This window comes from Phocoena phocoena, chromosome 20 (genome assembly GCF_963924675.1).
Source record: "Phocoena phocoena chromosome 20, mPhoPho1.1, whole genome shotgun sequence".
Taxonomy (NCBI): Eukaryota; Metazoa; Chordata; class Mammalia; order Artiodactyla; family Phocoenidae; genus Phocoena; species Phocoena phocoena.
Genome location: NC_089238.1, coordinates 32,948,154 through 32,960,938, shown reverse-complemented (window position 1 = coordinate 32,960,938; position 12,785 = coordinate 32,948,154). Strand labels below are relative to the sequence as shown.

Genomic DNA, 12,785 nt, shown 5'->3' with positions numbered 1-12,785 from the left:
TCATGCCCTTCCAGAAACCATTAGGCACCTAATAAGTGAGGTAGAGCTTCTGAAAAGTAATGATGCACAAGATTATGTGCTAAGACAATACTTAGAAATGTCCGTTTTAGTCAACAAGATTAGCCTGAACAAGTGGATTTTGAGATGTAATTTATAATGCAAGTGCTGCCTTTGAAAACCCCACCATAATTGATTGGGGGAGAATTTTGAAGCACTCAGCATCCCTTTTGGAAGAGAAGTTTCAAACTTTACAGATAATTCCTGGAGATATAAATTTAGGAAAACAATAGTTCTGGTGTCAGGTCTGTTAATAGCAGGTTTGTAGATTAGTAGTATATCCTCTTTTGGTCAAATGGAGAGTACGCAAGATGGGGTTGAGGGACTACATATTTTGTAATTTTAAAGTTTAAAGTGACAGTAGATGTTTCAGTTCTAATCACCCAGTTAGAGATGATTGACTCTATACTTAGATGGAATTGAACATACTGTACTTGGATAGCATCTGTCTGAAATTGGGAGAGATGTAGCATGGTACTTTATTTATTTTTATTAATTTATTTTTGTCTGTGTTGGGTCTTCGTTGCTGTGCACAGGCTTTCTCTAATTGTGGCGAGCAGGGGCTATTCTTCCTTGTGTGGTGCGCGAGCTTCTCAATGCAGTGGCCTCTCTTGTTATGGAACATGGGCTCTAGGCGCGTGGGCTTCAGTAGTTGTGGCACGTGGCCTCAGTAGTTGTGGCGCATGGGCTTAGTTGCTCCGTGGCATGTGGGATCTTTCCCAACCAGGGCTCAGAACCCACGTCCCCTGCATTGGCAAGCAGATTCTTAACCACTGAGCCACCAGGGAAGCCCTAGCTTGTTCTAATTTTGCAAGGAGCCACGTGCTGTAGTATTGTTCACAGAAAGAAAACACAAAACTGTTATTTTATCATCTTTTAATTGTATACTTCCCGTGTCATAATGGTTTTCTAGGTTGAAGAACTAAAGGAAACTGTGAAGGAAGAATTTATGCCTTGGGTTTCACAGTATCTGGTTATGAAGAGAGTCAGTATTGAGCCAAACTTTCACAGCCTATATTCAAACTTCCTTGACACACTGAAGAATCCTGAATTTAATAAGATGGTTCTGAATGAGACCTATAGAAACATCAAAGTAAGTGTTCTTGTATTTCTTTTTATTAATGTTTTGGGTTTGGAAATACTTGATTGTACAGGTGTAATTGGAGGGGGAGGGGTATTGCTGTTTTCCCCTGTATGTGTATATGTTGAAGTATTTATGAAAGTTGCTCTAGGGTTTGTTTCAAATATAGAACTAAATTTTCCTGAAGAATTTAGTCTCACAGACATATTCTATGTGCTATTTACTTTGAAAGTAACCACTCGTGAATTTGTTTTCATCATTCTATGCATGGTTTTGAAATCTTTACCCTTTGTGCATGTTTTTAGGAAAACAATAGTTCTGGTGTCAGGTCTGTTAATAGCAGGTTGTAGATTAGTAATTTATCCTCTTTTGGTCAAGTGGAGAGTAAGTATGATGGGGTTGAGGGACTACATATTTTGTAATTTTAAAGTTTAAAGTGACAGTAGATGTTTCAGTTCTTTTTTCTCCCTCCGCATATTATTTGATTATATACTCTTAGCTTTAATCCCTCTGTTTTTAATAGTCTATAGAAATCCATTATATTGGTTGATAATATCTTTCACTATTACAGAAACAGTGCTGCAGTGAGTATTTTCCCTTATGTCTTAAGTGCCAGATATCTCAAGACTCTAGACCTATTGTGGAATAGCTGTTGTTTAGCATCCTCAGAAGTTTACTTTAAGTTCAAACTCTTCCTAATGAGCTAATGCTTGTTCTATAAAATCCAAGTATTTTTCTTAGGAGGAATAACTTTTCAAGAAAACAGTGTGAACCAGCATGTAGCTGAAAACATTCTTTGCTGAATAACTTGGAATATTGGCTTAGGAACCAGCACTATATTTAAACCTGTGGATAGGAATTTTCCCTATTCTTGGTTACGCTGTAGTGCAAAAGAATTCCTGTCTCCTTTCTGTTGCACAGCTGACTTTGTGCCATTCTGCTGTTGCTGTATGGAGTTAAGGAACATAACTATATTCAGCCTTTGTTATTTGATAGCAAGGATGATTGAGATATATAAAAATTTCCACATAATCTGGAGCAGAATTTCAAGATCCTTTCCTTTAAACAAAAGTTTAAATTAGGGCTTCCCTGGTGGCGCGGTGGTTGGGAGTCTGCCTGCCAATGCAGGGGACACGGGTTCGAGCCCTGGTCTGGGAGGATCCCACATGCCGCGGAGCAACTAAGCCCCGTGAGCCATAATTACTGAGCTTGCGCGTCTTGAGCCTGTGCTCTGCAACAAGAGAGCCCGCGATAGTAAGAGGCCCACGCACCGCGATGAAGAGTGGCCCCCGCTTGCCACAACTAGAGAAAGCCCTCGCACAGAAATGAAGACCCAACGCAGCCATAAATAAATAAATAAATAAATAAAATTAAAAAAAAAAAAAGTTTAAATTACAGATTTAAACTTAAAGTCATAAATTAAAAGGTATCATATAGTAAGTGGATATATGTGTGTACCCAAGACACTCTTCGTGTGTACCCAAGGCATTCTCATGTGTTGATTCTGTCCCCCTTAAGAAAGAAGTAAAGAATTGAAGAAATGGATTAGGTATCCTAGAAATGTTATAAGTGTGTAAGCAATATTACACTGTATTCTAGAAAGTTATCTTAGTTGTCTCCAGAGATAATGCTAAAGATCACAACATTTACTGCAATCTTGTTATGTTCCTCAGTATGCCTGCTGCCTGGGAAGGACTTAAAAAGTATAGCTATAGTCTTCATTTGAATTGAATTTAGCTCTTCCAGATAGATTTGCAGTTGGGTCTCTGCTTCAAACCTAGCTAAAATTTTCAGTTGTGGGACCATACATGATACTTTTAACCTTGTGTTACTTTATACAATATATTTGTATTACCTTTTTTTGTTTGTTTTTTAAATGGAAAGGCATTTGAAGGTAAAAATGTCACTGAACACACAAAATATCACAATGATACATGGACAAGATCTACTTTGGGGGCATGTTCTCTATTGACAGCTTGTTTTTAATGTAGAATAATGGAATTCTTAAACATTTAGTTGAGAATATTTTTTTATAAGCTCATTGTCATACCTTCCTTAATCCTGCACTATTTCAGGTGCTCCTGACCTCTGATAAAGCTGCAGCCAATTTCTCTGATCGTTCTTTGCTGAAGAATTTGGGACATTGGCTAGGAATGATCACACTAGCTAAAAATAAACCCATCTTACACACTGTGAGTTTCAACTAAAAGCTCATGTAAAACTTGAGAATGTTCTTACAGCATATTCTGTTTAAAAGTCTTGACTTTATTTGGGGCTGTAAAAGTTTGGCCCATGTTTTGAATCCCTAATTGCATGCTCATGGCCTTACATTGTTTAGCAGGATAAACAAAAACCAATAAGGTATGATCGTTACCCCTTCCTTTTCATAAGGCGAGGGTCAGGTTATTGATTCCAATTTCAGGGGTGAGTTTGGCAAGGTATAATTGGGGGTGTTTGTGAGGGATTTTCTAGTATATTACTAGCTTTTAAAAATACGTTTTTTATTCTAGGACTTGGATGTAAAATCTTTGCTGCTAGAGGCTTACGTTAAAGGACAGCAAGAGTTGCTTTATGTAGTCCCCTTTGTTGCCAAAGTCTTAGAATCTAGCATTCGTAGTGTGGTGAGTAAATTTTAATATTTTATTGATGGCTAATTTGTAAGAGTTAGTTTGTTTTAGCACAAGGTTTAGAGGCTATATCCTTAGTTCTTATGGACATAGAGCTAGTTCAGTTAATTTTCCTCAGGGAAACTCGGGTTTCCAAATTGAGAGGCCAAGTAGTATTATAGGACTGATTTTAATGGGTGGTTTGGGTTTTTCTGAAATACAATATCATAAATGGGAAGGCTAGGGGTTTTATTATAGCCACATAGGTGTAAGTGCTTAACTTTTAGATAATAACAAATTAAAGAGTAATTTTGGGGCAAGCTTATTTAACATAACGGTTTTCTTTAGGTTTTTAGGCCACCCAACCCCTGGACAATGGCAATTATGAATGTATTAGCTGAGCTACATCAGGAACATGACTTAAAGGTAAATTTGTTGCTCCTTATCCCTAAGAACACTCTCTGGCTTTACATTATTAAGATTTACAGGAAAAAGAGGGTATTTGGGGGGAAGCACTATGACAAATGGGTGAGAATACTGTATATTATGAAGCTAAATTTTCATTTTTAACATTCTAATTGAATACTGGAATTATGCAGTTAAACTTGAAGTTTGAGATTGAGGTCCTCTGCAAGAACCTTGCATTAGACATCAATGAGCTGAAACCTGGAAACCTCCTAAAGGATAAAGATCGCCTAAAGAACTTAGATGAGCAACTCTCTGCTCCAAAGAAAGATGTCAAGCAGCCAGAAGAGCTCCCTCCAATCACAACCACAAGTAAGTGTGATAATTAGCCCTCTGTTTATCAGATGTTCTCTTTAATGGTACATTCCCATGCGTATAACAAATTATAATTATTCTGTGTAATGGGGTGCTGAAACTTTGTGTACTTTCTGGTGAGCCTTCTAAATTATTAAGGAAAAGTTAGTTATGTTTAGGCATTGTCTTACTGTATTAGAATCTATCTGGGTAGTTCATGTGGCATTCATAACTAATATTATTAATCAGTTGTTTCTCATATCCCAACTAAGCCAGGTTATCTTTTACATTGTTTGAGGTCTCCGAGAAAGAATTGCATTGGCATGATGACCTGTGTTATTCCTCAAATCTGGGGGTGGCCAGACCAGCTCGACCTGTTAGGGGACTGGATTATTTGACCTGGGTCCAGGAGGACTGGAAGTGCGGGGGCTATAGGAGTGTAGAATGATTGGGAGTTGTGGTTAAAATGAACCAGCTTTTCTTCTTTTTCTCAGCTCTCAGTTTAAGAATCCCCAGGTAAATCAAGGGAACAGCCTAGGTTGAAAACTGACATCTGTAATATAGAATAATCGAACAAGGCTTGGGCCTGCTAATGTGGCATGACCCCTCAATTGCTTTCTGTGCCCACCATGCACCGATACAGTTTTACATGCTTTGTTCAAATATCTATTAAAATAACAATTTTCCTTATAATAATTCAAGGTGGAAGAATGTGACCTGTGCCACCCCTCCCCGCCATTCAGTTAGTTTAATTAGATAAAGACCACATGATGCCCTGCTAATTTTATAGTAAAGTCAAGAAGTGTGCTCCTTTTATTAGCTCTTATTTTATCTCTCTACATTTAGCAACTTCTACAACACCAGCTACCAGTACCACCTGTACAGCCACGGTTCCACCACAGCCACAGTACAGTTACCATGACATCAATGTCTATTCCCTTGCGGGCCTGGCACCACACATTACTCTAAACCCAACAGTAAGTAAACACCACCCTATTCCTAAATTCCTACTTTGTGACAAGGTAAACTGGTTACTTTCCCATCCTTCTTCCCCTTCCTTCTGGATTCCTAGGTTGTAGGCTTTTGTGGCAGAGAGTAGGGATCAGGAGTTGCTGTGTAGTATAGCTGAGATCTTTTTTCTGCTCTGAAAGTAAGTCATGACCAGACGTCACTTATATTGGCCCCTCATGTCCAAACCCATGATAATTAAGTAAGCTGCCAATATAATCAAAGTCTCCAAGTATTCCTTATATAGTCAGAAGATGCTTAGTGTATACCATAGGTTTTTGTTCTTTTTATTATTATTTTATCATTATTTATTTATTTTTGGCTGTGTTGGGTCTTCATTGCTGTGCACAGACTTTTTCTTTAGTTGTGGCGAGCAGGGGCTACTCTTCCCTGCTGTGTGCAGGCTTCTCATTGCGGTGGCTTCTCTTGTTGTGGAGCACAGGCTCTAGGTGCGTAAGCTTCAGTAGTTGCAGCACATGGGCTCAGGAGTTATGGCTTGTGGGTTCTAGAGGGCAGGCTCAGTAGTTGTGGCGCACGGGCTTAGTTGCTCCGCGGCATGTGGGATCTTCCCGGACCAGGGCTTGAACCCATGTCCCCTGCATTGGCAGGCGGATTCTTAACCACTGCGCCACCAGGGAAATCTCCAGGTTTTTCTTCTTTATTATCGTGTCACCTTAGTCTTGCATTAAGCCATTAAGCCATATCTTTTGGAAGATAGCTGGAACTGAGCTGGTGTGTGCATGTGTGTGTGTGTAAAGTCTCCAGGCCAAGGTCTGGAAGTGGACTTAGTACGCTCAGTTATGTTTCTGTGGCCTGATTCTGTGAGATTGTCTGGTCTTAACTTCCCATCAGTCCTTTTTCCTATACTTAAAGGTAGTATTCTACTCTGTATATTGAGGGTGATGATTGCTTGTTTATCCTCACTCTCTTATTCTGCTTAACACAGTTGTTTAGTTCAAAATCAGATTTCATGGTCTTTGCTTTTTAGAAATTGAAACAGTCGTAACATAAATACATTGAAGTTTTGTATTTAAAGGACTTTGAAAGGGTTTTAAAGAGATCATTTTTAACCTGTTTTTTGTTTGTTTTTGCTTCTGTAGATGTGGCACTTGGTTTTTTGGGGAAAAACTAGGTCTAGAAATTATGATTCTCTTTTACAATACTCCCAGTAATTGAATATTTTTATAAGTTCATCATGAATATTTTTTTAAGTTTCTTAAAAATTCAGTGAATACCTGGAAGCAATCTTTCAATGAAGCAGGTTTCAGTGTATGGTAAATTTTTATAAAACACTTGCTATCTTGAAAATAATAGTTTTTGTAGAAAGCCTTTTCCCTTATAGCCATTATCTTGTAATAACTTAATGGAATGTAATCTGTAAAAATACTGATTACTATGCTGTACACCTGAAACTAATATAATATTGTAAGTCAACTATACTTCAATAAAGTTTTTTTAATTTAAAAGACAAAAGTACCATGCAGAAAGTGAGCAGACAAGCCACAGAGAAATGATAGTCCCAATAGATATCGCCACAAAGGATTAGTATTTAATGCATATAAATAAACCTGCAAACCAAGAAAAGAACCCAACAGAAAAACTAAAGATATATTTTGTAGAAGAAGAAATATTAAAAGTCATCCAGCATATGGAAAATGCTAAACCTCATTAGCTGTCAGGAAAGTGCAAATTAAAACCACAATATAAAATTTAAAATCCCCCAACTAGGCAAAAATTGAAAGTATGATCATACCAGGTGTTGGTACAATAGAAACTGTTATGCATTGCTGGTGGGGGGTATAATATAATCATTTTGGGGAAAAAAATATGGCATAACCTATTAAAACTGAATATGTGAATTTTTTTAAAAGCCTTTTCTCTGTAAACTTGATTCTTTTCGCATTTCCCCATGCTACTAAAGAAGTTTCTTTTTTCTTTTTTAAACATTTATTTATGGCTGCGTCGGGTCTTAGTTGTCACACACAGGCTTCTTTCTAGTTGTGGCATGCGGGCTCCAGAGCGCATGGGATCAGTAGTTGTCATCGCACGGGCTTAGCTGCCCCTTGGCATGGCATGTGGTATCTTAGTCCCCCAAACAGGGATCGAACCCGCGTCCTCTGCATTGGAAGGTGGATTTTTAACCACTGGACCACCAGGGAAGTCCCAAGAAGTTACTTTCTTTAGGAGTACTTGAGCCACAAATTTTGACTAAGCAGGTAGTGTCTTTAAGCATCTTGTAATGAACAGTTTGCCCATTAAATTTTATCTATAATCATGTATCTATCACAAGATATACTGATTACTACGCCTTCTTTGGAGCCCAGGTTGTTTCCTTAGCTTTTCATTGGTTAATTTAAAGTAGAAATTGGTAGTTCATGGTTAACCTTGAAATAATGACAAAAACATGGGTGTGATTACTGATAGAAATTGGGTTGTCTTAGTTAAACAAGCTGTTGACTTGTTTTTTCCTCCCTAGATTCCCTTGTTTCAGGCCCATCCACAGTTGAAGCAGTGTGTGCGCCAAGCAATTGAACGGGCCGTCCAGGAGCTGGTCCATCCTGTAGTGGATCGATCAATTAAGATTGCCATGACTACTTGTGAGCAAATAGTCAGGAAAGATTTTGCCCTGGATTCTGAGGAATCTCGAATGCGAATAGCAGCTCATCACATGATGAGGAACTTGACAGCTGGAATGGCTATGATTACTTGCAGGGAACCTTTACTCATGAGCATATCCACCAACCTGAAAAACAGTTTTGCCTCAGCCCTTCGTGTAAGTTGATTATTTTCTTGTTGTTGTATAAAACTCATTATTGCTTATCTGAAAATGTTTCTTTTCCTTTGCTAGTAACAGTGAGCATTTCCACTTATTATAATAGTTACCATATGTGTTTGATGTCCTCCCCTTTAGACTGTAAGTTCTGTGAGATGAAGCATCATGTCTGTTTTTGCTCACTATTATATCCTTAATAGTGTTTGGCAGATAGTAGATACTCCAGATATTTACTGGTTTAAAGAAACGAAGGATTTTTTTTTTAAACTGCCTAAGTTAACAGTCTTGATTCTGTTTACCATGAAGAATTTAAAGTACTTTGGAGTAGAACAGTACAAAACACCTTAAAGTGACTCTGTATGTGCACACATGACACACACACACACACACACACACACACTCTCACACACTCTTCAGGTAACTCAGTTATTAATTTGGGGTCTCATATGTCATGGTTAATAATGCCTTTGTTTACTGCTTTACTGCTTTCATAGTGTTCACCATCTTCACAGAAACCTGGTAAGATGTTCCAGTTGAGTAGTATTTTCATCTTGTAGATGAAGATTGTTAGACTATTTCATGGTCACAGCTAATGAGTCATACGTAGAGTTGAAACTTCTAAAATTAATTTGTCTAAGCGCTGCATTTTCTATTATCCCATCTGTCTGTTTCGTCTACCCACAGAAAACTTTAAATTTTTTTCTGTCTGTCCCCCTCCCAATAGACTGCATCCCCACAACAAAGGGAAATGATGGATCAGGCAGCTGCTCAGTTAGCTCAGGACAATTGTGAATTAGCTTGCTGTTTTATTCAGAAGACTGCAGTAGAAAAAGCAGGCCCTGAGATGGACAAGAGATTAGCAACTGTAAGTGTTTAGCATTTGCCTTTTAAGTATTTTGTTTTTCCATTTAAGAAAGTGCCTCATAACAAGAACCTCAGTGACTTTTTTTGTTTGCAGGAATTTGAGCTGAGAAAACATGCTAGGCAAGAAGGGCGCAGGTACTGTGATCCTGTTGTGTTAACATACCAAGCTGAGCGGATGCCAGAGCAAATCAGGCTCAAAGTGAGAATTGGGGGCTCTGTCTCTCCCTGCCCCATCTTTGTTTTCTTTCTGTTCTTGTTGCTTAACTCCTCACCAGGACTAGGATGGGGGGTTTAAATGCTGTTTCTGAGAAAGCATTTCATTTCACTTAAAGATTACCTGTGGAGAAGACATAGAAATAGCTTAGATGTGTCCCCTCCCCCTATTGTTGAAGTGCCTTTTAGTTTTTGTTTCCCAACTTGGTCTTCCCTTCTGATACTTGAGTTTTTATTGCTAGTTGGTTGTTGGTGAGAAGACGATGTTGAGAAATTTTATCATTTTTACCAGCTGCACTGGAGAATTGCACTGGCAGCATGGTCCTACTTGAGTCATTTCCCAGTGGAAAAGCTCTTAATCTATAAATAAGGGTGACTCTAACAGGTCTCAGGGAAATAGGAAACACTGAACTGTGTGCACACACATGCATGCATATTCAGTCATGCTATTAAATGTTGTAGTGACTCCTGTGTCCCTTCTCAGAACCCCTGTGCTTACTCCCATGCAAAATTTCCACTTTGATAAAAAGGTTTCCCCTTGATTGTGAAGAGGATCCTGTTAAAGTAAGTTTTCTTCTTCCAAGGTTGGTGGTGTGGACCCAAAGCAGCTGGCTGTTTATGAAGAGTTTGCACGCAATGTGCCTGGCTTCTTGCCTACAAATGATTTAAGTCAGCCCACAGGATTTTTAGCTCAGCCCATGAAGGTAAATACTCATCTTGGATTAAATTGAGTAATTTACAGTTTAATTTGAATGTTTTTTGTCAGTTAATCTATCACTGGTTCCCGGGAGCTTAAGTTATAGGGAAGAAAATTACCCACGGTTGTTGAGTTGTATAGATATTCTTTGTATCACATCAGCATGGCATTCGGGAATTTTTTTTAAATCCATGAAGTTGATTTAACTTTCATGTTTGGCCTAACTAAAGGAATTTACGTGGTGACCTCATGGCTTCCCCTGTTCTTTGTAAAAACGTTTCCTAAAAATTTGAAATGGTATTTACACAAAAGTTGAAAATGTAAGGGGAAACATTTTCCTTTTGAACCATTTGAACATAGGTGCTGATCTTGATGGCCCAGTCTCTTGAATTCTTTGGTCTGTGTTTCCTACAAAGACGTTCTTCTGTGTGACCATTGTATAACCATTGAAATCAGGAAGTTAACACTGATACCTTAGTATCATCTAATCCTTAGACCTAATTCAAGTTTTACCAAGTGTCCCAGTATTCTTTTTTTGTAGTAAAAGGACCTAAATCAGAATCACGCATTTCAGGGAATTCCCTGGCGGTCCAGTCAGTGGATAGGACTCTGTGCTTGTACTGCGGGGGCCTGGGTTCGATCCCTGGTCAGGGAACTAAGATCCCGAAAGCTGTGTGGCGCACCACCCCCCCCCCCCAAAAAAAAAAAAAAACCACACATTTCATTTAGTTGTTATATTTAAAATTTTTCCCGCAGGTCAGTCTACTCCAGCTCCTTTTCTCATCTTCCCATGGCCTTCCCACTTTGATTACAGGCCAGTGATTTTATAGAATAACCTGATTTGGGTTTGTACAATATGTTCTCAGGAATAGATTCAGGTAGTACATCTTTGATAGTAATACCACAGAAATGATGCTGTGTTCTTATTCTGTCCTACTAGGTTTTGACAGTTGGCCTGAATACTATATTTTCCATGGTTTGGATTATATACTTTCATAGGCTGCAGATTAGATGCTACAAGTGGTGCTGCTCTCAGCCTTTCCCATTATTTATCATGCTCTTTCATCACTTGATTGTACTGGTGTCTGCAAGGCTTTCCACTATCAAGTAAACAAAACACACCCCCACCAGTGCTTGCTTTGCACTGCACCACTTAGTGGCATCAAGACCAAACAGTTCAGGAAGGGGAATGGAAGAGCCCCTCCATGTTTTGATGAAAAAGAGAGAGAGAGAAAAAAAAATACGGGTAGTTAATATACCAATAGACTTTTTAAAAAAATATATATATATTTTTTGGCTGCATCAGGTCTTAGTTGCGGCACGCGGGATCTTTAATTGCGGCGCGGGCTCTTCGTTGTGGCGTGTGGATTTTCTCTCTCTAGTTGTAGTGCACATGCTCCAGGGCACGTGGCTCTGTAGTTGCAGCACACGGGCTCTCTCGTTAAGGCTCACGGGCTCAGTAGTTGTGGCATGCAGGCTTAGTTGCCCCATGGCATGAGGGATCTTATTTCCCTGACCAGGGATCGAACCCTTTCCCCCTGCGTTGGCAGACGGATTCTTAACCACTGCACCACCAGGGAAGCCCCCCAATAGACATTTAAATTGCTACCTGTGCCAGTGAAAAATCTTTAATTTTTTTCTTCTTTTTTTTTTTTTTCTTTCTCCCCTCTCTTTTTTGGTTATTTCCTCCTCCAAAACAGCAAGCTTGGGCAACGGATGACGTAGCTCAGATTTATGATAAGTGCATTACAGAACTGGAGCAGCACCTTCACGCCATCCCACCAACTTTGGCCATGAACCCCCAAGCTCAGGCTCTTAGAAGTCTTTTGGAGGTTGTAGTATTATCTCGAAACTCTCGGGATGCCATAGCTGCTCTTGGATTGCTCCAGAAGGTTAGTTCTTAAACTGTTAATTTTAGAAGAAACTAGGTTTGTAAATATCTAGTGACCTGCACCATTATCTACTTAAGTTATGCTTAAAATTTTAAAAATTAATATAAAGCAAGTTGTGTTCTGTAATAAGCAGATGATTTTCTCCAGAGTAGAGTGTTGTAAATAGTTACAACAGTAAAGTGTGAAATCTTCTCTTTTTTCCATAAAGGTAAGATTTTCTGGAATTATGATTATTTAAGAAACTTTAAAAGATAGCCCTTTAGATTTTGAGGGACAGTTGATCCAAGTACTTGGGTAAGGGGTGGGGTATGGGGCAGCATTAGGTTATTACTGTGTAGGGACAGTGTCACCTTTCTTGACAGGGAAGAGCACTAAGCATGGACTACAAAGAACTCAGAGAGTGTGTGTGTTAGGCAAGTGAAAGGGATTTTAGTGAATGGAGAGATTGTTAACTTGTGGCTTTAGAAGGTATGTTGTACTTTGCATTAAGGTTTGGTTATTGACTTTGATAATTGGGCTGAATACTGTATTTTCCATGGATCTGAACACTTTTTTTCTTCCATAGGCTGTAGAGGGCTTACTGGATGCCACCAGTGGTGCTGATGCTGACCTCCTGCTTCGCTACAGAGAGTGCCACCTCTTGGTCTTAAAAGCTCTTCAAGATGGCCGGGCGTATGGGTCTCCATGGTGTAACAAACAGATCACAAGGTCAGTAGCCATCTTAGTAGTATTTAGTGAACTGCTTTCTCACATACATGACCCTAAATACTGAGAATTGTTGAATGTTTGTTCTTTTTCTGTCTGGTGCCCATGATGGATACAGAAAACCAGTACC

At 39.0% G+C, this 12,785-nt stretch overlaps 1 protein-coding gene and 1 non-coding gene across 3 annotated transcripts in view; both read left to right on the top strand.

The window, feature by feature from the left end:
- Positions 1-12,785, top strand: part of CNOT1 (CCR4-NOT transcription complex subunit 1) — a 99,861-nt gene that overhangs the window by 73,834 nt on the left and 13,242 nt on the right. For both annotated transcript variants that reach the window (XM_065898882.1, XM_065898883.1), the window contains 12 exons: positions 971-1,150; positions 3,214-3,330; positions 3,649-3,759; positions 4,093-4,170; positions 4,344-4,521; positions 5,350-5,480; positions 7,988-8,284; positions 9,009-9,149; positions 9,243-9,347; positions 9,946-10,065; positions 11,759-11,950; positions 12,516-12,658. In XM_065898882.1, coding sequence (XP_065754954.1) covers positions 971-1,150; positions 3,214-3,330; positions 3,649-3,759; positions 4,093-4,170; positions 4,344-4,521; positions 5,350-5,480; positions 7,988-8,284; positions 9,009-9,149; positions 9,243-9,347; positions 9,946-10,065; positions 11,759-11,950; positions 12,516-12,658 — 1,793 coding nt within the window. The remainder of the gene's footprint in view (positions 1-970; positions 1,151-3,213; positions 3,331-3,648; positions 3,760-4,092; positions 4,171-4,343; positions 4,522-5,349; positions 5,481-7,987; positions 8,285-9,008; positions 9,150-9,242; positions 9,348-9,945; positions 10,066-11,758; positions 11,951-12,515; positions 12,659-12,785) is intronic.
- Positions 1,969-2,107, top strand: LOC136141623 (small nucleolar RNA SNORA46). The gene has a single exon (XR_010657790.1). It is a non-coding gene; the product is annotated as a small nucleolar RNA SNORA46 (small nucleolar RNA).